The 25,663-nt window shown below is 25.7% G+C and overlaps 1 protein-coding gene across 3 annotated transcripts; it reads right to left on the bottom strand.

Moving 5' to 3' along the window:
* Positions 1-1,631: 1,631 nt before the first annotated feature.
* LOC113550614 (ATP-sensitive inward rectifier potassium channel 12-like) lies at positions 1,632-13,005 on the bottom strand. 3 transcript variants are annotated; one of them, XM_026952559.1, is made up of 5 exons: positions 12,774-13,005; positions 8,668-9,133; positions 4,838-5,282; positions 3,402-3,641; positions 1,632-2,120 (listed from the first exon to the last, which is right to left on the bottom strand). In XM_026952559.1, exons 2-5 carry the CDS (start codon positions 8,985-8,987, stop codon positions 1,749-1,751), a joined length of 1,377 nt encoding a protein of 458 aa, XP_026808360.1. In that variant the 5' UTR covers positions 8,988-9,133; positions 12,774-13,005; the 3' UTR covers positions 1,632-1,748. The 3 variants fall into 3 exon arrangements, with proteins under 3 accessions (XP_026808360.1, XP_026808359.1, XP_026808361.1); XM_026952558.1 differs by having other exon boundaries at positions 1,749-2,120; positions 12,973-12,992; XM_026952560.1 differs by lacking the exons at positions 8,668-9,133; positions 12,774-13,005 and adding an exon at positions 5,802-5,949 and having other exon boundaries at positions 1,749-2,120.
* Between the last annotated feature and the right edge of the window lie 12,658 nt (positions 13,006-25,663).

Genomic DNA, 25,663 nt, shown 5'->3' on the forward strand with positions numbered 1-25,663 from the left:
CAAGGTATTAAACGCATATGGTAGAAAATTATTTTATACTCACGGTATAAAAAAAATACTTACTTAACCAGTAATACTCATGTTTATTTAAACTTTTTAAAGAGTAAATAACTGAGTTTATAAAACTTTTTTTTTTTTACTAAATTTCTGATATTAAATTTAAGTAAGTACTTAGTAGTTATAGTATAGTACTTACAACAAGTAAAAATGAGAAACCAGAAAGTTAGTAGATATATTTATATACTGGTTGATAGATAGGTGAGGATACTCAAATCCTAATTTATTTCGAAATTTATTTGATATTTTAAGAAAATAATTTACTATAAAATATGAATTATTATTTAAATATTTTAAATTTAAATCATTTCAAGTCATTAAGTATCTGGTATATAGACATATGGTACATCGTAATTGGTAGCATAACTAAATATTAAATTAGTGGATTTGGTCTAAAATAATTCTTGTATTATGTGTTTTTTAAAATATGTTTCCTAACCTTTTAGTCATTTTTCAATTTATTTGTTTTAAAATGATTCATATTTCATAATTAACTATGGTTTCATAACCTGTGTTAAATTTTCGATAGTATAAATAAGAGGTACTGTAAGGTTCTATACGGTCTAATATTGATATATATAAAAAAAAATACTGTATTTTAAAATCTCTAACATTTTACATAATTGTATTATCATAATAAAATAATTATGTGTTGGAAAATGGTGCACGAGAGTTGACTATATAACATATATCAACATATATATGCAGAAGTTAAAGTTATGAAGGAGACGGATGCAAGGGGACTTAGTTTTGCTACTTTTAGCCTCTGAAAAAGTGTACTCTTTAAAATGTTCTTCAAATTGTCAATTGATACGATTACTCCTTGAAATTGAATCAGAATGATTTATTTTGTTAAAAATAATTTTTTTATTTTCAAAATGTTATGATTTAATTTTTATTAAATACTATTCAGTTTTAAAATGTATTCAGATCAATTTGTTTATCATCTCGCTAATCCTAATGTTTAATTATACATTTTTATTTTATATTATTTTGATATTTTATTATTTTATAAGTATACTTTACTTTATTCCATTACTTATAATTAAATATTTTCTTACATAGTTATTATTTAATTTAAGTTTTCAAATTTGGTATTAGAGTTTGGATTAGAAAAATTATAAATTTTGATGTTAATTAAATTTATACTGCTTATGAGGTATTATTTTAGAGATAAGAGATACTAATGATACTATTGAATACTAAGACACTCTTTTCATTATTCGTTATTACAATATCATATAAATTTGAAATTTTCTAAGCAATAAGAATGATTTACATTTAGATGGCACGTTTAAAATATAGTATAATATGTTATACTATGCTATATTGTTATCCCAGGTACCCTTAGCCACTTTTAGCTACTTTAATCCTAGTACATTTTCATTAGTAGTATATATACTTAACGTAATATACCTAATATTTTAAAAACAAATAAGTTTAGTAGTTTTTCTTTGAAGTGTTTGGCTAAAAATTTAAAATATAATTATCGTTATAAAGATATATTATTGCATAAAAGTCATGAATTATTATATATAAAAATTATATGTACAGTAATTTGTTATATAAAAAAAAAAATCGTGCAAATAAAATGTCGTTTAAATTTAACTAATAAAGTAAAGATTTTACAACTATTAAAATATACATTTTCAAAAAATATGTATTTTTGTATTAGATCAATACATTATACATTATATGACTTTGGGTTCGTTGATCATTAAGTATGTTTCTAGATCTTTGGCACTGCACAGTGGCGTGTCAACATTGCACACGTCGTGGAACTGCGAGTAGTCGACTTCGTACATCAGTTTCGTCTTGCAATATTTGACCAACGGGCGAAACCTGTGACCCCATAAAACTTCTGACGCTAAGTACGATGTCCGTGCCTGCGTAGTCTGTCCTGTCGACTCGGTGGTGCCCTCCAGGATCACGATCACTTCGAATTTCTCGTTCAACAGATCCGCCGCGCTCAGCCCGTACAGAGGACTGTCCTGATCGATTATATGTACGGCTATGGTCGGCCACATTAGAAATACGCGTTCATCATTGTCGTCTATACTTATCTGAAAACGAAATATTCTGTTAATAATAAATAACAATCAAAAATTTTCCATCGATAGCGCCTTAGGCGCAACGTGCAGGTGTTGCCTAGCCACTCTCCTCCACAATTTTTATAAGTCCATTTCAATTTTTAATATTAAAAAAGTATTTTATAATTTGCAATAATTTGGAGTTCTAATTTTTCTGTAGTTATACAAAATATTTGTGTGTAAAATATACTTATAGTCTTGTCTGTATTATCTTATCAATAACACTGTAGTTAACCGCTCTATATTATATTTTGTGGTTTGTAGTTGCTCGTAACTAATTGATAATATATTATTTATCTAGATGTATAGTTAATGGTATTCGTGTTTCGATACTTTAAAATATATTTAAAACTAAAAAAAATACTGTAATTGCCGACAAGACAAATACAATACATTAATAATATTATATAACTCGTATATTCGTAAAATATAAGTTTTAACGTAGGTATACTATTTACAAAAATTCTCTTGTAACTAAAAGGATTTTCCTAAAATACTAATTAGTTCTCAAAAAGAGCGTTTTATAGTAGTTTATATATATATATATATATATAGGTACCTATTATGCTATACGATATACTCGAGAAATACGAATAATTATCTACCAATATATACAATTAATTGTCGGTAGTTATAATAATAATTATTCATATTTATTTTTACTATTTTATAACTAAATGTTTAATATATAATAAAATATAATTAGTGAACCATTAAAATATTAAATTAATAACTATTTGTCTTGCAACTTGTCTCTAATTTTAAATAGTGCGTGTTAATAAAAATAACAAAAATTAATAACTTCCCGTGTAAATGTCAGAAAAAAAAAGGAATTCACGTAAATATTGCGTTTCTAGTTGTCTTTATTATAAATTTTATCACCTGCTTTATACGTGAATAATACTTATACAGTTACACATATTGATGTAACATATGTAATAATTTTAACATAAATAGGTAATATTGAAATGACGAATCTGTATAATAAAAGAAAAGCACAGAAAAGTCTATTGCAACAAATACAATAAATTTAACTTAGCAATTATTAGCTACATAGCAAAATAAATTCTTCAATGTATCCATAAGATTACATTTTTAGCATCCTTATATGAAATTTCACTATTATATTAAAACAAAATTAAGTTTTGTGGGTATGTTCACGTTCAAAGACACATGTTCAAAACAAAACCGCTCATTATATCAGATCTGTTTCATGATAATTTACTTGTAAACGGTTTATTTTTATTTTCTCACTTTTAAATACGTCACATGTGGTGATAACGTTTCTCCTTCTGGCGTCACTCGAGATCGTATTAATCTGGTCTGGATCGTGGTCCCGATCAAATGTGACTTTTCTCTCATGTCACCAACGCGGAACATAAAACACAGCTGACCGTCTCTTCGACATATCACCGCGTTCTTGCTGAACATAATCGTTTGGCTGCGTTGTTTTGGTCGTGACATCTTTGAGAATACGATGCCCACCATGAACGCCTGCAAATATACCATTAAAATACCGATTTGTTTTTTCGTCAGCAGTACAATATAATATGATACGTAAAATATTTTATGAGTATGTTTAAAGACTTATGCGAATCACCTTCTCCTCAGTGCTTATAATTTTACCATCTAATTACATAAAATCAAATAAATCCAATAATTATTATACTATATTGATTATAAAGTCAACCATCTTAGGTGTAAATTAATAACACATTTAAAATTTTGAATGTGATATATTTTTTTTTATTATAGTGTATCCAAAAGTAGGCATTAATTATTTAAAAAGTTAATTTCGTTTAAACTTTATAATTTAAATAGTAGTTAATTTTTTAATAAAATTAACTATAGCTTAATGAGTAATGATTTGAATTTTCCCAGTTAATTTTAGAAATATTATATTAATTTGAAATATGTTTATAATATATACCTTATAACCACGTGTAGTAAAAATTAAATATGTTTTTGATATTTTTTTGTTTAAATTTGGTATAACAATTAGTTTATATTTACCTATTATTTTAAATAAAAAAATCAATAGATGTTTCTTGATCCAATAATTTAGTGGATATTTATATGCCTAATAAACCAGTTTAACGATTAATAAATAAGTAGTTGTTTAAAAAAAAAATTGTAAGATGCACAAACATTATATGTGTTATCTAAGCGGTAATTAAAAAATTTAAATAATTATTTGAGATTGTTCTATTTCTATATTATCTTTAAATGTTTAAAGTCAATTTAAAATAATTTAAAAATGTATTACCTATTTAATAATAAACTAAATAGAACCCCTTGGTTATTAATTATAGCATTAAAACCAATAAGTTCTATCTGTATAGTAAAATAAATATAATAAGTGATAGCAAAAAAGTGTTATCTCATATTAATTGTGTCAACTATACAATAATAATATGATAGTACAATAAATGTAAATTTATCGACAAAATAAAAATTATACATATAATAATGCCATCATATTATTACTTTGATTAGAACATTACATGGCATATTCTTTTATTTTCTAGAATTTTTTTTCTCAAAAAATATGCATTTTATTCAGAAAAAAACTATTCACAATTAAAATGTTTCTTTCTGTAGAAATTTCACTGATTCTTAATTAAAACTATTAGATTATAACCGAAATCATAATGGCTTAATACGCTAAACGAATCGTTTAGCTAACGTACTTGGATCATTAAACCGGCGATGCTCTGGAAGCAGAAAAATACTATGGCTTCGTGACATTCTTCTGTGACCATTCGGTAACCGAACCCCGTGGTGTGCTGCGTCTCCACGCTGAACAAGAAGCTGGCCATGAACGTTTTCATGTTGATCACGCACGGCGACCATAATGGGTTGTCGATGTTTTCGGGCGACAGATCACCGTGAGTGAAGGCAATCAAGTACCAGATGATGCCGAAAGCGAGCCAACTTAGAAGAAAACTCATGACAAACACGCACAGAGTCCATCGCCATCGCGCGTCCACCAGCGTGGTGAACAGGTCCTGCATGTAACGCCGACGAAGTTTTGACACGTTTGCCAGGACAATGTTACATTCGCCATTCTTGTACAGCGCTCTTCGTTTGGCCTTCCGGTAGATCGACGGTGACGTTAAATGCGACTTTCTCGTACTAAAACAATGTCAGAATTTCAGACGATTTAAAATAATTACAATTTAACCGGCAAGTAAAAACCGTTATCATTAAAATCATTGATATTAAACTTATTGATACTGTAATTCTATCTTCATTTAACATATATACGTCCTTAAGCCAATAAAACGGAAGGATAAACAATAGTTTTCAATCGCACTGAAACTTCTGAGCGACAAAGAAACTGACATTAAAAACTGAGTGATGAAAGAAAGTAGAATGATTTTGTGGTTAACAACGGTATCAGTCGTGTTGCCTTGTTACAGATTTTTATACAATTACGTGTTCATAAGTTTAATATCGCCATTTATGATTCAGTGAAACTTCCATTTAACGAATTTTTCTATGCGAAGAAATGAGAACAAAATCAATTTAGGAACAAATTAATTTTATTTTATTTAACAAATTTATTCATGGTATATATATTTTTTTGCCTATGCGGTTTCGTAATAATGGAAGTTTCACTGTATTGTCCACATCATAGAATATCGATCATACTCATCGAGATTATCGCAGTTAAAACAGTTATTTGTCCCGAAAATAATATCACACATAACTCGCACGTGCTACTTATTTCGTCAAGAATACTGTGACTACAACACTACAACACACTATTCATCATATGTGTCTATGTGAAACTAACAGTGTTTATAATATTATAATAGGATAGATTAATGCCTGCGGTGGTCTTACCGAAATAATATGAGATATATTGTTATGATGCCATTGGTTAATAAATTAATAATAATAGCGCAGATAACTTACATTAAAATATTATATACACACACACACATATATATATATATATTAATATTTTTAAATATCACTGTTTAATTATTGTTTAATAATTATATCAAACTGAATAAAACCTATAAGTATGTTGGTTTTAAATATGGTAAGATAAATTACCCCGAGAAAATAAACATTTATGGTACACAGTTAATATTAAGTATAATTTAATAAAAAAAAAACACAAAATTTAACGATTATCAATTATTTATTTGCTGGAACTACGTCCCGCTAGTGTAGTATAAAAATATATATATAGGCTCATATTTTAAGTTAAACATATAATATTTGTTTCTATATAATGATTTTTAAATTAAAAACTCTAATGAATTATATAACTTAACTACATTTATCGGTTTCACAATAAGTGCTCCTAAGTATAAAACTTTCATGAAAAAATTAAATTAATTTGAAATAACATAATATTACATTTTTTTCGTCATAAGTTAAAGACTTATTATATTACAACTGTACACTTTACTTTACGCGGAGTTAAAATACAAAATAGCTCAAAATCAAGGTATCTAAAGAGCACTGAATTAGGTTTTATGATTTACACTTAGGTATAACATAATAATAGAATTAGCTATGCAGATAAAGTATTAGTTTACCGTTAGAATCAATCTGGTTTGTTTAACCGGTTAAAAAAATGATAAGCTATTGAACAGCGTAATAGTGATTTATTTGCTCAGAATCGGCATTCATACTTTTTTATGATTTAATATTTTATAATTTTTTTTAAATTTTCGTCAATTTGATTTACACGTGTAATAATATTTTACGTAACTAAACCGATTGCCACATTGTTATTATTATTTTAATTATTTTAATTACAGTTATTAGATACAATAATAACTTTGAACTGTGTTTAAGGATGATTATCTTATTATTGTTCTCTTGTGATTTTTGCGATGACGAACACTGTACCAGATAATACAAATTATATTGTTATACTAATGTCAATAGTGTACCTATGATGATAGACAATAATTATTAGATTTACAACAAATGTAGAGACTGATAAAAATAAAGAACCTATTGATATGTTTAAAGAAAAAAGCATATTAAAAAAAAAGCAAATTAAAAACAGCTTCTTTTTCGGTATATGAAAACAAGCTAAAATGTTAGTAACGAATTTAAAAGTAATATTAGTTTTTAATACTGTTATTTCGCGGAATTAATTAAAACCTTTTTATTTTATAAGACACGGTTTATAAAAATAAGTTTGTTTTAATATTTAAATAAAATATTTTAATATAATGACATATTTCGAAGAATTCTCCTTAAAGAGATATTTTTATAAAATCAATGAAATTATTACGTGTATTATAGTTTTAAGATCAAACTTTTAACTTATAAAATATACCAGTTATTAACTATTCACTGCATTTGAAATATCAAGAAATTTAAGAAATTGTAATTTAATTTAAACGTTTTATTATTTATATTAATTCATACATAATAAGTTAAATACTGCATAAAAGTTACTCATGAGTCGAAATATTTTTTCTTGGATCTATTTTAATTATTGTGGAAATTATTTTAAATGCATCGTCATTTAAAACTACTCATTTCGTCATTATTAAACATTTAAACATTTATCATAATTATGTGTTTGTAATGTATGTAATTTGTAATTCGTATACAATTTGTAATTGAAACGATTAAACTCTAAAAACATTTTTAATAGATTTTGCATAACTATTAAATCTCCGGTCTGCGTGTTTATTAGAGATAACTTATACGACTAATTAATAATTATGTCATTATTAGTGCCACGGAATAGTAATAAATAAATAAACGAATAACGAAATAATAGTAAGAATTGATGTATGATAGGTACAAATATAAGTGCATAAGTGCCTACAAAGACTACGCATCTACTTATAAGACCAGCTGATTTTATCGCATTTGAAATAATCGTTGTACTTCAATATTTTAATTCGCTACGTTTGGTAATTTAAAATGATCTCGATCGTTTTAAATTGAAATTATCGTGATAATAATGGTCAACTCGAAACATCGGTGAAATTAGATACTGGATATTTATTATAATTTATAATTGGTATTCGTACAATTATAAGGAAATAGAACCTAGTGTTAACATTGTAATTTATTTAATTACTGGTATTACGACATTAATATAAATTCGTTATTTTTTATTATTTACAGCAAATTGTTGGAATTTGACGTTTATTATTTTAATTCCCCGTGTCTATAATTGGAGTATAATAATATTAAGTCTGGAGCAAAGACGAGTTTAGGTGAGTTTGTCAACTACAGTTCGTTCACACACTGAATATTTTTACTTTAATGATATCGTGTTATCCCTCATGTTTTGCTGTTTTAAATATTATACCATTATAGTTATTTTAACCGCGTGGTATTTTTTTCGCGGCGTTTCTATAATACAAATATATAATATATTATGGTTATCGATGGTACTGTGCACTTTTCGATGTGTTAAGTCAGCTTCTCAGAATTCGGAGTTAAAAATGAGAAAAAAAAAATCGAGTTACGGACTAGGGTTATGCTTATGTATATAATATCAATAACAATATGTGTGGCCTCGTACTTGTGCTTGGCTACTGGAATTACGACCGGCTGGTGGCCGTTGGCCTGTACAGGGTATTCGACATTGGCGGCCGCTGCGTCCGGGTCGGCAGACAGAAGCGCCTCGTCGGACAACGGAGACAGCAACAGCGCGTCCCTTTGGTCGGTGCCGTGATTGCGGCGGTCGTCGTCGCTACCTCCGTATCCGTTATTCGACAACAGCAACTCGTTCGGCCGCTTGGCCCTGTGTGTCGCCTGCGCCGACGGCGTTATAGCGGAAGGCGGAAGTTTCGACGGCGGCGGCGAAGACGTGCGGTCCAAGTCCATGTTCCGTTCGGGCATATAGGTCGACGTGTACTACTGTTTAGGTTTACGAAAATTGCGCGAGACGCGCCGACATGAAAGTGCTGCAGTAGATAGTTATTAAACGGTATATTATAATACGACCGCGGCGTTAATGACGTTACGGCGTTCGTCGTGGATTCCGTCTGAGAAACGAAAAAACGTTCGAGGTTAAAGGATATCAGTAAGAGACATTTTATTGGATTTCGAGTAAAACGCACAAACCGTTCAAAATCGTCTGGTAAAAAAAAATGCGTACCTATATATTCTATAATAATTTAAACGAGAAACCTGCATTTTAACTGTCAACAAGCATTTAATAATATATTTCAGCGGTGTCTATACACGATACAAGGTATACGGTTAGACTCGCGAGGTTAACTTTTTCTACTTTCTTCTAGCTTTTTCATTCGCATTGTTGGGGGTGCATAAACTCTATGCTTAATAATGTATTAATACGTGTGTATTTATTATTTTTTCTGTTAAAAACAATACATTTGACTTTGAAATGCAAGTCAATAAAGTAAATTGCGAAAATATAATGATTTGATCTTCACGATTTATTTGGTTTAGCTTCGTTTTTTATATATTGACTATTCTCAAATATAATTTAATCATTATTTCATTCAATTAACCTTTGTATGTATAGGTGAAAATAAAAAAATATTTATTTACTTAATACATTTTAAATTCAATTATAGATAGAGTTAAGTTTATTCGCACAACACTGCCAAAAATGCGTGTAAATTACTACTCAGATGGTTGTAGATTATCTTTCGTACCAATCCGAATCGTATCGATTATATTTATAATTTTCTATACATACTTACCTATACCACGTTAACCGTCTATCGTAAGCAACACCGTTCATATCCGACTTAATAAAAGACGATTATTCGACATTTACTCGTTTCGACGAGTACCGACCTCGTACAAATTATTATACCCACGCGTGCTTGCTAGTTACTATATTTTTATTATTCATTTATTTTTGCAGAATCATTATTCAGAGATAAATATTAGCCTGTAGAATTTGTAAAATCGTAAAAATAAATTATTGCACTGTTATATATTATTATGTGTTGTAATCGAAACCTAAAATTGTTGACACATTTTATTATTGTATTAATTTATAAATGCATTCTACATTATACTATAACCTTGTTCATTTGCAGGCGGTTTGATTATTTTGTGCTTAATTAAATATTCGTTAAAAATTAACGTCCGACCGCGTTTAAAATAAAACTCGTGAAATCTAAAAACATGTCCAACTTTAGATTTATTGTCGCCGTAATAAAGAATGATTTAGAAAATAATTAAATTAAATTATTAATCTAATGAATTAAGCACAGTACATAGAATTGCATTATATGCACTTCATTATTATATTATGTAGGTTTACGTTTGCAAATAATAACATTATAACATTATACATTATAATTCTTCAGTACGTGCTACCTAAATGGCCTCGATCGTTGGGACCGGCAATTAATCGCTGAATACCGGTCTGTAATTATAATTACGGTTTCCTGTACTAGTGAAAACGGTACATTGCCTCCAATGTTTCGTGTCATTGTATTATTGCTGCTACAAAACTACATAAGTATTTAGATATTTATTATTGTTAATTTTACTTTTCAACTTTTCAAAGTTAACTGTTTATAAAAAATATAGTGCAGGCTTAATTTACATTTAAAATGTTAAAATATAAAATTTGTTTAAGCATATTTTGAATATAATTTCATTGAACAGTTCAGAGATTATAACGACACAGTTATAAATAAATATAATAACTGTCTCGTTTAACTGTGTAAATTGAAATGCAACGTAAATATTTGTAAAAAGTTTAAAGTGTCTGGTTAAATAATAAAATATCTTGTTTATTTGATATGTGTATAAAAAATCGTTAATTGTTTAACTGTTTGAAAATATAATTGTAGCCATGATGTAAGAACTCAAATAAGTGGTAATTTTTATTGTATACGAATTTATACTTAAGAATTTTTTTTCGTGAAGAAACTTACAATGGTATTTTGTGATCATTTAACTGCTGTTTTAAGTAGAACTTACCAAACCCTAAAAAATATATGAGATAAAAATGTTTTATTTATTAATTTATTAATTTAATTGACGTCATACGGCATTTAATGAGAAGTAAAATTAATAAAAAATAGTAGTAATTACCTATTAGCGAAATAATGTTTAAGTGATTTTAAGGAAATATAAAAAATTAAAAGTATGCAATCACAAAAACATTGAATTATTAGAAATCAGTCACTAAGGTGGCTGAAAAACTAATATAAAATATGAGCTATAATAGTTGTGTACTTGAAGTTAATAAACATAAACTAAAGTAAAATATCAAACTGGCGGTTTTTGTTAGAATTAAAATAAAACTAACCTGTATAATCGAAGCTGATTTACATATTAAGCATAGATATATTAGTAATTGAATTAAAATAATAACTATTGTTTCTGAACATTAAAAAACACTATAGTAGGAACATTTAAGTTTGGTGACAGAAGCGATGAAGGTAATATGCTAAGTTACAATAATTTTAAATTAAATGAAAAAAATCTTTATTTTTTGGAAATGTTTATTAAGTGTTTAGTAGTTGATATATAAAACTAATGTTTATTCTACATCACAATGTAGAATATATTTATCATAAACAGGCACTCTTACGTTGTGTTTAATCCATTTTGTTTGTATGCCACTTTTATTGCGACAATACAGTAGGCACCTACGCATACTTAATGGTTAATAAATTATCTAAAAGATAGTTGGTCTTAAAGTAATTTACCGACGAAATAAAAGTATATTGTATGACATATTAATGATTTATATAATAAACATAACGAATAAGAAGTATAGTGTATAGACTTCGAATTCTGTAACTTTGTCACAATGTACTTAACTTATTGTTGACATACCTATAACTATTTATTATTATGTAAATTTAAAACTATCTACGTAAATTTATATTATAATAATATATCCGATAAAATCAACAACTATAGATTACAGTTTAATCATTATTTTCAAATTATACAATAACTGACTGAAATCGATCAATATTACCACTTGAACCCACTGTTATTCATATTTCACAAAAGGTAGAATGCCATCTAAGAAAATGTGGGTGCCGCTTTTTAGTTCGGTCAAACAATAACTTCATTTTTTACGAATAGTCAACAGAAATTATGAACATGACGTTAGTGATGAACGTTAATTGTATAATATACTTTGACAAGCGTCTGCAGTTGTTTTACATGGTTTGTCTTTATTTTTATACAAATTTTCAAATCGTAATTTTAGACGGCATGTATCGGAAAGTAATGGCATTCAAACGATATGCAAGCAGCATTATATGAAGAGAAAACGTAGGCACTGATAAATGTGCATTGTAAGTTTCGTACGATATCGCACTACATATAATTTTACATATTATTATTATTTGTACTAAAAATTAACTACGTATATGATAGGGTTTCTCACAAAATTTTTAATTGTAGATTTAGGCTTGTTATGAGAAAGAATAAATTTTATACATTTAAATAGTTAATTGTAATATACTCACAGTTTTACGTAATTTATACATTTGTATAGTTAACATAAAATTATACGTTTATGGTTTTTAATTAATTCAGCTGTAAATTACTATTTGTAGGTACTAAAATAAGTTTTCAAATTGCTCAGAACATAATGTATTCTTTTTTTTTTTTAATTATTGGTATTTGTTTATAATACGAGAAAAATATCCATAATAGCAGGCAGGTACTTACATTTCAATTCACGTGATTGTTTTTACACGGAAAGACGTTTAAAACTTAAAACACAAGCTCTTTTACACATTTATTTGGACTATTTATTATTATTATTATTATCATTCGAACACCGGTAACGTTTTTCTCCTACGAATATAATATTATTTTATATTCACCTATAATACAAGTAACAGTTAGTCGACCGATAGGTACGCACCGTGTTCGTAGTCGACGCGCGTGCCGACGATGAATGAATCTGTATTACTGAAACTAGTCAGGCTTATTGCACATTGGGACCTTGTATTTGTATATCTGAATAATCACACTGTCATAATATCATAACGACGTCGACGCGTAGTGGTAATCATATGTTATCACGACCTAAGATTGTATTTATTATACATAGACGTTTAAATATAACATGTGCCAATAATTGTACTTGTCCGTAAATCGATTATTTTTATTCGTCCCTAAATAGAATAATCATTAATATTTTTATCGAATACATAATTCTGAGAATTCATTCAAAATATGGTTATGTAACATGCAACTGATATAAAATTGAACCACTGATCCAAAAAATGTGTGTATATCCAAAAGGATTTAAAACTTAAATAAATTAAATTAATGATTTGTTTTTTTTTAAAAAAGAATCATTTGTTCATCACTTTTAATATTACAAAATGGGACACATTTTATTCAAAAAAATATGTGAAGTGATCATTAAGATTAGTAAATATTTATAACATTTTATCTATAGTATGTCTGTGTTTTTTTTAACCTTATTTTTCTGATATTTCTATGACTTTTGTTTACAAAATTAGTGTTCAATATCGTATTATTATATTAAAGTAAAGGTACTAATCTGTATGCAGCTGTTACTTTATTTTCCTGCAGTATACAAAAAAATATCAAAACATTAAAATGGATTGATTATGGTAATTTACTATGAATAATAATATTTACATACTCAATTTTTTGATTGAAAAATAATATTTAAAATGAGTATCCAAAGGTAGGTACTATTAGTAAATTTATTTGAAATATTTATTGATAATAATATATAGTTTTATATTGAATATAAAACCAAAATGTTACTGCACTTTACATGTAAAAACAAATTTAAGCTTCTATATAATTGAAATTTATTTTAGAGAGTTAGTAACATTAACTGATATTCTATTATGAGAAAAAAGTAAATTTTGAAGCATATTTATTATCAATGTATAAACGGATCAAAATAGTATTATTGGCATCTGAAATAGTTTAAAAGTAATTTATTTTTATTTTTTATAATATTAAATAAATATGATATGGTCTCGCAAAAAAAAAAAAATACTGCAAAATGTCTTAAACGTTATTACATTTTAATTCACAATAACAAAAGAAAACTAAAAAATAGATAAGTAATAATTTAATATTATTATTATATTATTGTAAAATGTCTATTTAAATAAAAGTAAATTAGATAATATGTATGTAGATATATACCTATAGTATGTAAAATATTATACATTTTTAACTCAATATACTAATTTATATTGTTAATTATCACATCATAGGTACTATAAAATAAATATTGAAATAAAAATAATCAAAAAAATCATTATATATTATATTATTTTTATTAAAAACTATGATTTTACTTCGACTTAAGTTTTATACATGCAATTTCGAAGATACAGCAGGTATCATTTCTATAAAAATTATAAATTATAAACACGATACATATTACATTTATAACAATTTATTAATATTATCTTATATTTGATGCTTAATGTTTGAATTACTTTTGACCTTATGCAAGAGGTTACTTTACTGAGAAATCAAATTAATTCTTTCATTATAATGTTTAGGACAACTATAATTTTATTTTTCGATGTCAATCATTAAAAAACTTATCGGTAAAATTTTATTGAGTCGATACAATTATTTAAATTAAGTTTTGTATTAATATTTTTACAAAATAATGATGGTGATGATGGTGCTTGAGAACTTAAGTCGCCCAAAAACCCATTATTATCAATTGTGTTATTAATTTTTTTAAATATATTATTATATTATTTATATTAATAATATTATAATAATAATATAATATTTCTTTATTAATATAATTGTAATATCTATCACAGTTTAACATTATTTATCTTCAGGCTGTTAAAAGCTTGTTTAAAAATAAATCATATATATTAAATTCGTGTTTTTAAATATTTATTTATTGTAAAATATTAAAACTTAAATACCTACATCTAACACAGTTAATAAAATATTGTCACAGATAAGCAAAAAAATTAAATTATATATATAAAAATAAGGATTAAATATGGGACCAAATAAATCAAATTGTAAAGTTTTTAATTAAAACATAAATAAAACTGTTTTTTTTTCTCTGATCGAATCGATCGACCGTTTAAATCCGTTTGTTTCTTTATCTTTAATATACCATTTTCTTACACTAATACAAATAAAACTTCGAAATCGACAACATTACTCGGGGATCTGTTAATAAAGAGTGAAAGAAACGATGTCACTTACATTCTATTACAACGGCTTCATTATATATCATTAAAGTTTCTAAGTCACGAGCAAATAAGCCATTGGTTTTATGATAATGTGTTTTTATCCTTTTAGTCTTTAAAAAGTTTTTCAAGTTTAAGGAATTCTGTGTGGGTTCTATAGTATGTTCATAATATAATAATCTTATCAATAGATCGGGATTTAGACACGAATATCGGTATATCAAAAAGAGGTAGTTTTTAATATATATATTAGTTTTCAAGGAATAACTCAAAAAAAAAAAAAAAAGCGGCGAATTAAATTTACTTTGAAATATCATTTTTTAAATTTATTTGAATTTTGTATATTCAATTAATTGGCGAATAAGAATCATAGACACTTGGAACTTAACCTTAATATTTTTATTTTATTGATTATTCTTCGTGTGTATAGTTAGAACCTTCGTGACAACGTATCAATGATATTGATTATTGGTTAAATAGTCTAAAAAGTTCAATAACGTAATAACATTGACGATTGATATATTTTGCAAAAAAAATTAGCATCACTGACCCAAAAATCCGTTACTAGGGTTATAAGTTATAACTAAAAATGCTTAAAATCATAAAATATGCTCTAAAAATGTACAAAATCACAATATATGCAAAAATATGCAAAATAAATGAAACAGATTTTGATAAGAACTAGCTGTTTTTTGGACCAAGCAATAACAATATGCAAATGCATACAAATATTTGTCCTAGTTATAACCTATAAGAGATAACATAACTACAATGAGTATAATACGTATTATGTAACTATATTGAAACCAATTAAGTACACGCGTCGCTTCATTTCAATACAAAATTGGTGTATCTAAAATCAACTATTATTATAATATCATAAAAATACAGTATTTTATTTTATGCTTATAGATGGACACGAGGAAGGCTAAACGGAGATAAATAAAACTCTTTAGCTAAAATATTTCGAAGTTCCGTCAAAATCTATGATCAGTGTACAGACTACGAATGTACAATACAACAATAACAAAATCAAAATATGAGTAGTACTCTTACAAAATAATATTTTATAGAAAATACTCTGTGTTTTCATAATTAGGTACGTTAATAATTATATGATATGATGTTCTGCTGCTAATATTTAATTTTAATTAATTATAGACAGGTAAATGTCAATGTCCACAATGTTTTGTGGCGCACTCTAGTATACTTACTTCTATGTTTATTTTTTTATATTTAATATTATTCCAGTTATATGATATCCATTCACGTTATTATTGTATCACTCGTTAAGTGCATTATCTACGTTGGCACTTTGTTTGATAATTTGATATACGCTTGGTCAGATCTAAAAGGGTTATTCGTACGTCTTAATAAGCTTTATCGTAGTGATAAAATAAATTAAATATATTGAACGTTGCTATACACTTACAATTATTTTTAAATCAATTTTTATTTTAAAAAGAATATTTTATGATACGGCGCTTTTATATAGGCAATTTTGGTACAAGTTATTTGCCTTGCAAAATAATACATTATGATATTACTATTATACCATTATTATTATCATAATATCATGAACGTAAAAAAAATCTATTTTTACGGAGTATGATTGAACATAATAAACTACAAAAACGATGTTGATGAATATTTAACTTGAAGTCTTAACTTTTTTTTTGTAATTATTCACAATACACTTGTTTCAATTCTCGTCTGGTCTGTAGAAACTACAATGGATAATTTTTTATGTTTGGAGGTATTTATAATAGTATAGATATAGATAACATAAAATATAGTCACAAATTTGACGATTTTCGTGAATATAATGATGGTTTCTGGTAAACGTACACTTCCAAAAAATCGTTAAATTACAAAAACGTTTTGAGTGATACGAGTATATAAATAATATAAATCCCCTAAAGCAAGGAAAATAATAAAATAATATATTTTTCAATCTGATGGCAAACCTTAGGATTTCAAATACCACGAAATCGTGAGCTGTGAATTTTTTCGATTGTGTAAGGATTTATCAGGTTCGCATTCGAGATAGATAAATCGTTTACCTAATAGATATGTACGTCAACTGATATAACTGCACTTATATTGTTCATTTTATTCAACTAATCTTATCATCGAGTCATATCATTTTAATTAGAACATATCCAAATATTCACTAATACTGCATTATCATTACAAAACTGAAGCTATAAACAGTAATCTTGACATACATATTTTGAACTCTAGTGGATTTTTCATTTGGTACGAGTAGTACAGCTATGTCGACATACCACTAGATGTCGTACAACGTTCAACTCGGATATGAGTGAAATAAATGGTATATAACTACCCGTATATTTAAAGACGTGTATCCGTGTATAACACAATATCCTTTACAACTATGGCTTGATACCGAAATAATGAATTTAGGTATTGCCGTAGTGTCCATCAGGCTTTAAAAATTAAATTGAAAAATGAAAACTGACATTGATATCTTTCGACATTTATAACTCGTGAATACTGGCTGTCTATAATCCATGGCTATCTATACTTGAATTCGAGTATTGGGTTATTAGCATGAACTGAAAAGAGCGGAAAAAAATGAAAACTAATATAAAACTTCCCTTCTTCTTAGTTCGTGGTTGTTACTTTGTTAGGATATGTTATGAAAGCATGTGGGTTATTATTTTATTACAATTTTTTATCAGTTTGCTAGTCTTATTGGTTTTGCTGTGATTCAAACAATACATTTCAATTTTTTTTTGTATCTCGTACAAGCGTTAAATGTTGCACTAATTATCAAATATTCAAATATCAATACATATGATCTATCTTCAATTATGTACTTATAAAAGGCTATTAAAAATGCTAACATATCAATCGTGGTTGTATCAAAATAATATTTAATATCTATTACAATTATTTATGATGTATATTTTTTTAAAATATCATACGTAAGGAATTATGCTTTAATGTCATAAAAACAATAAGCATTGGAATCCATAATACATATTTTTGGCGTTTGGATTTCGGATCTTTTAGTAAGCTAATTTTTGACAATACTATGATTTCCAGTTTTATTGGGTATCACTGTATCATGGGATATTTCTATTATGCTAGGTACTTAAATATGGCTGAAAAGCTTCGGAAGCTACAATAATAATTTTATATTATCGTTGAGAAACTAATATTATATTTTTTTGACTTGTCATTTTTAATGAAATGATTCAACAATGGAGTAAGATTAATTTTTATTCTTTTATTCGTGTATAATATGAACATTACATTTTATTTATTAATTGTGTTGTAAAAATACTTTATAATTGAGTAATCGTGAACAATATTTTATAATATATAATGATATTATTTTACTTTTAAGCTATTACTTAATACTTTCTGTTTCAGAATAAACTTCTTCGTTGAAGTTAAAACGTGCAGTGCATTTATGTTGGAAATTAATTTTAAAAGGTCCATATTATGAAGTAAAATGTTCACAAACATTTGTCAACGATATTCCTTTGATCTTCGGACTATACATTATTTAATACAAACGCCAACACATTTACGAACAATTTCATGGCAATACCGTGTAATAAGGAATTTATGTAATTTACATTAATAATATATTTATATTAAAATTAATAGTTATTTGATCAAAATATGTATTTATTTTATTAGGTTGGGGTTTTTATTTATTTATCTAAAATTATCCTTTTTATGTTGACTGTAAGTTAAATACAAATTTATTTTGATATTTTTTTGAGCTTTTTAGTAATTTTAGATTCTGAGCGTATGGATTATACAACGATGTGGGTGTTTTTTCGAGTCTTTTATCACCTTTTGGGCAGTAAAAATACTTTGATTTTACTCTGAGAGCGGTTTCTGGTAGAAAATTGGATCTAGTTGTTACTTGGTAGAGTATTTTTACTGTTTTTAAGCTATTTATAAATATGAGAATTTTTTTTTTATTTTAATTTTAATTCTATTTTTATTAATGTCGATAAAATATTATTTACTAAATCAAAATTCTTGAAAACTTATAAGGTCCACACATACGTTGTTTTATATCTATATAAAAATATTAAAACACAAGGAACAATTTTTTGTAAATACATTTAAAGTTGAAATTTCTACAAAATTACGAAAATTTATGAATTGCTAGTAAACAATTTATAAAATCTATAATTGTTATAGCTAAGGTTTAAAATTCAGTAGGGTATTCCTCGTAAGACATAAAAAGTAGCTAGTTCATACTCAAACTAAAAAACATTAAATATTTTTATAGATATTTGAAATTACATAATTAAACAATGAATAACGATATTGATGATTTCGTTATAAACTTATGAAATATTAATAACATTATTCGCGGGGATTTAAAATTCTTACGTAAATAACAATTTAAATTTTACTTTCTCAGTAATATTTTAAAAATATTTAGATTAATTTTAAGGTAATATTACCTATTTAAACTATAAAATTAATCACATTATTTTGGGTGCTTGAAAATTGGGACATGTACATTTTATCAACCTTTTTTTTTTTTATATAAAATATTTGCTTACCTTTTACAACCCGGGGATTGTTCCATAAATGTATTACATACAAATATACAAGTATATAACGTTTGTTAACTAATATTTTTTTCCAGTACATAAAACTAGAAATTTTTTTTTAAATAATATGATACAGATTTTACTAATTCAAATCCATATTTTATCCTTTTTAATATCTTTGTATATTTTATTACATTTTAATTTTCGTTGAGAATATATTTTTTTCAAATTAAAGTTAGTTTTCTGGCTTTTAATGTTCCTACGCTTCTAATTTTAATATTAACTTCTGATTGAACTCCCAATAAAACTTAAAAATCCTAATAAAATTTAAAATTGAATGGTGGCCCAATTACTGGATACCTTTTTGAAAAAAGATTAATTGTGGCCCAATTCCCGGCCGCCCATTATTTTATGGCATTTATGGTAAGGTGGTATTGACTTAAATGAAACCTGCTATAATACTAATAGTATAATTAAATACTTTTAATAGTTATATAAAAAACATATCTTTAAATGTAAATAATGATATAATATATATGCTAACAGATCGTAGTCTTCGTTAAGAATTGTTTTTCATTAACAATGATGATATAACACTGAATTCGAATTTAACACATCCATTATAGTGATCCACCCACTCAATATATTCTAATCTAATGGCCATGTGCCCACTTGCCGAACTTTTTAAAGTTGTTGTGAAAGTATCACTATTCACTATGACTTTTGTGTAAAATATACTAATACTTATTATGCGCCATAAGATAGATTTAGTTGAAGCTATATATAAGATACTAAAATGAGCCAAAGGAACTTTATTTTTAAGCCTTATAAATATTCATTAGTCATCACCTATGACCTCGTACCAGATCATATTTTTACGAATTATTCTGAACTTATCATACATTAACTATTAAAATATAGTTTATAAATTATTTTTATATTTTGTTGTATTTTAGAATCCTAGGGAGTCAGTAATTGGAAATGGTTACACAGCTACATCATAATTGCTTTGATCTATACGCATGCCTGCTACATGTAGAATACAATATATATATATATGATATCACTGTAAGTATAGAAAAAAATCAATAAAACGTTTATATGTTAGATCATTATAATTGTATCAATACTGTTGACGCACTTGAAACTATTGAGGTTTTACGATTCCGACAAGACAGGTCACTGATTGTTTCTCAACTTTCGTATATTATTTGTATCCGATTTTTATTTCTGTACGCTAAACTCATTATTTTTATAGTTCTTCAGTTGTGCATCATTTGTGTTACTGCAAACATTTTTATTTATTGTGATACAAACTGCCTTTAACCGACTAGAAATCTTGTAAAAAAGAGCAATAAACATTATATTATATGATGTTGCACAGTGAGTTTTAAAATGTTTCTTTAAAAATATATTTTTTCAGAATGTTAAGAGTTTATTAAATTTGAAAAGTTTTATGTCATCTTTGATTTGGAAGTAATTATATATTTCAATACATTAAAAAACATTGTAAATAATAAAATGTACTTATGTTATTTTCAACGACAGTTTGGATTAATTTGATCTTTAGTATTCATACATTTAAGTGCAGTAAATTACATGTTTATTTGACAGTGAATTAAGTTTTTTTTAAGACCTATAGGTATGATACGTTGAAAATTTCAGTAACTTTAAAAACTGCTAACATATATTATCTTGAAATCTTATGTTTTTTGTGTATTTTCGTTCTAAAAAATAACGTATAAAATTAATATCTTATTTAATGTATAAAATAAGTTAAAATAATTATGTAATTTATTATTCTCTAACTAGTCCACCTATATGTTGCACAAATACAAAATATTTTTATATAAATATTGTTTTTGTCACCCACATCATTAGATTGGCCTCACAAATCTTGGTGCCAATCTATCAAATTTAGTGAACGATAATCGTTTAATATTACATTCTCGTAGTAGGTATTTAACGAATTTTCTAACATACACGAGTTGCATGTTAATTATTATAATTTATAACCCAATGGAATCCGTATTATTAATGCATATCCATCTAAAACTAATTAATCGTATCAATCTACTTAAAAAATATAATAAAGTATTAAAACCAAACGTCAGACGTATAGTTTGATGAATATTAATAATTACAAAAAATATGATAGAGCATTTTTTGTATATTTTAAATTATGTTCAGAATACGCGGAGACACGCTTTGACCCATTTTATCAAGGTTATATTAATAATTTGTATATCACACTTGCGGTGTACATAATGTTATTTAGAATGTAAGTATAAAATAATTTTTAAAACTTAGAATTTCGTGGATGATATAGTTAATATTATAATCAAGTAGGAGTTTCGTAAAACTGGTGATGTATATATATATATATATATATATATATAAATAGATAGATAGATAGTCAGATAGATACATCAGATACATCTGAAATTCACATTATACGCGTTGACTACTTGACTACAAATGAAAACACCAAAATCACAAAGTTTATTTTGTGCGTAAACCAATGCTTAATCTAAAAAAAATATTAATATATTTTGTAATAAACTTATATTTAATTGATTTACACAGATGTGTAATGGTTTTATTGACACAACGGTAATACATTTTATATATTATATGTTTTTAATTTTTTTTGTTTTACATAAATACCCAGTGTATATTTGTTCCTCTTCATTAAATGAAAATTTATTACCACTGTTAAAATTTGCCGTGTACACATTCTAAGGAAATCGATTTATGTTTCAGACAAAAACATTATTTATTGTGTATATAAAGCACTTGATCACACAATTGCTTAGAAATTAATACATTCATATTCTAAATGCGTATTTGCAGGTTATTCAAAATACACACTTTGGCACGCTTTTATTAACTACTTTGGGGCTATCTATATGATAATAAATTGTTTTTATTACTTATTAGATATATTACAAAAACTTTATTGTTAATTTAACCATAACTTTTCTATGTAATGTTTTATTTTGTTTATGTTATATTTTAAGTAATATTATAGTATGACTACTATATGTTGCGACTATAATATACCTACCCCAATACAAGCTTTGCATATAGAAGTAAATTGATAAAATATTTAACTTTGTAATTTATATCTTTGTAATTAAATTTACGAATAAAAAAAACCGTTACATTTTAAATTTTAAATGTTTACAAAATGCAAAACGAATATTGGTAATGTATAAAAAAAAATGTTTTAATAAATAAATATTTTTCTTGCACCATGTACACAATAAATAGAAGTTTTTTCTCGAGGTATTCCCGGTCAAACACTATAATATAATTAGACACAATATGGTATATAGGTACAATTTAAAATACATTGTAAACCCGGACAGGAACAAAAATATATTAAAATTTTAAAAATTTTTTATATTTTACTTGTTTCATTAAGTCGAAAAATATATATTATAGTTTTTATTTTTTTTTATCTATTTGTTATAACATCTCGTAAAGCATACTGTAGTTTTTAGTAAATTACAAGTATATTATTTTAGTTGCTCATGTTTTATTTTATTCTTTATATTTTATTATTCATACTTCATAATACTTTTAATTCTATGGTTATTTTTTCATATTAGATATGGATAAAATTAAACTAAGAAAACAGTATTGTAATAAGTGAGTAAGTAACCAAATTTTATTAGTAGGCCAAAAGCAATTATTTATATTAATATAGGACACTAGGTTAAGCTATGATAATAGGTATACAAGAAATAAAATAAAATAAAAAAGGGTAGTTTAGTGGTGATTGCTCAATGTGATCGCTACATAGAACATCGTGATTTAATAATGTGCTTATATTCTAAATTGTGTGTGTTTCATTTTTATATAAGTGTGTATTATAAACGTTATTCCATTCTAAAAATAAATTAAATCCATTTATCAATATATAAATAGTAGCTTTAAAACATAAGATTTGAATTGTTCATTAATGATTATCATTTATAATTTATAAATTAGAAATATACCAAATATGCAAAATTAAATTTCACTCACTAATTCATTAGGCTCAGATTCGAATTTGTGTCTTTCTTAGCTATTTTTTTTAACTTATCAATAGAAATATGCAAATGTATATAACTCCGGGACCTACTATTATAAATAATTAATTACAGTGTAATAAAGTAAATAAGGGCAGTAGAAGTATCTAATCAATATAAATTATAGTTATTTTCAATTTACAAAAATGTTCATTTTATACAACAAAATATAATTTTTTAAGTTTTAATTTTTAAATATCTAATAAATAAAAACCCTGAATTACTTGTGTTGAAGTTATATACATAATAATACATATTAAGTTATTACAACATAAATTAAGTTTCTTTCTAATTATATATTTTTAGTCAATAATAATAATAAAAAAAAATGTCATCGATGGATAGTTTTCAATTTAATTTTCACGGGATCATGTTGGCTTTGGATTAATGGATTATTCCGTGGTATTAAGGTCTTGCACAGGTTAGCTTCGCTGAAATCCCGATAACAGTTCCAAAGTTGGTTTAGTGAAAACCCGCGAAAGTTTGTTGTCAGATACCTACCTCGAAAAACCTCTCACCAACTTAAAATAGTAGTTCGCATGTCAAAACAAATTAAACATTTCACCACCTTAAAATGCATTAAGTCAGATGTCCAATTAATACTTTTAGCAAATACTAAGTGTATTTGCGTGGGCCAACGGCATATTATTAATGATATAGTAATATTTTGATTCTAACCTCAAGAAAAAAACTTGTGTACACTTTTCATTATTACCAACAATGTTTATAAGAGACTACTATAGTACACACAGCATATAGACTGGTTGTGGGTGGATGTGGTATCGTCTCACTGAAACATTGTCCAGTGTTATATTTTTCCAGAGATATTTATTTAGTACTCATTTATTTATAAATTCTTTTTAATACTACCTATGAAGTTTTGTGCATTCTATTACAGATTGACTAGTCTTGATTATAAAATTTTGTTTAAAATGATAAAGTGATGAGTGATAATCTTTATATAAAATTTAATATTTAAATTTGTTGGATAATATTTTTTAAAATTCTCATAGCTCATAGGTTTTTGCTATAAGCCGAAAACAAACATGCTAATGCTATCTGATGTAACACTAGTACTTTTTTATAAACACAACGATATGATTGTAAGAACCTTACAACAAAATTGAAACATTTCAAAAGTTTAGTAAAGTAGAAATTTAAAAATGTATAATTTTGATTGATGCATCTTATGTCAGAGGTAACTTTTTAAGTATGAGTGCCGGCTATATTCTCAATATAATAGATTATAAATATGTTTATGGATTGTGGAAGAGATCCAACTATAAAAGTGTGTTATGATTTTTAAAATTATAATTTATTGCAATACAATAAATATGTAATAGCGACATATTTATAATGTATTATTTTATGAAGATTATATATTTTATTTCATAAATATTCTATTAATTTATGTAATTTTTTTTAATGTGATTGAACTTTAAATAAATTTAGTAAATTAGTTATATTTTAAAATATCGTGGATTTATCATAAATTCAAAAAAAAAAAATAATTGTTATTATTTTACCCCGATACATTCTAAGCATAGTTAATCAATTTGTATACTGGGAATATTTTTTTCCAACTTCTATAAACAAATATATAAAATAAAGACTAAGCAATGGACCTCAATTTTATATTAACTTGTTTTAGATAATGGAAAGATTGATAATCAATATATTTATTAGAGTTTGGTCAAATTTCCATAATTTTATTATATTAAAATTCGGGTAAAACCATAACTTATAAAAATAAATACAAA

Source organism: Rhopalosiphum maidis, chromosome 1 (assembly GCF_003676215.2).
Source record: "Rhopalosiphum maidis isolate BTI-1 chromosome 1, ASM367621v3, whole genome shotgun sequence".
Classification (NCBI taxonomy): Eukaryota; Metazoa; Arthropoda; class Insecta; order Hemiptera; family Aphididae; genus Rhopalosiphum; species Rhopalosiphum maidis.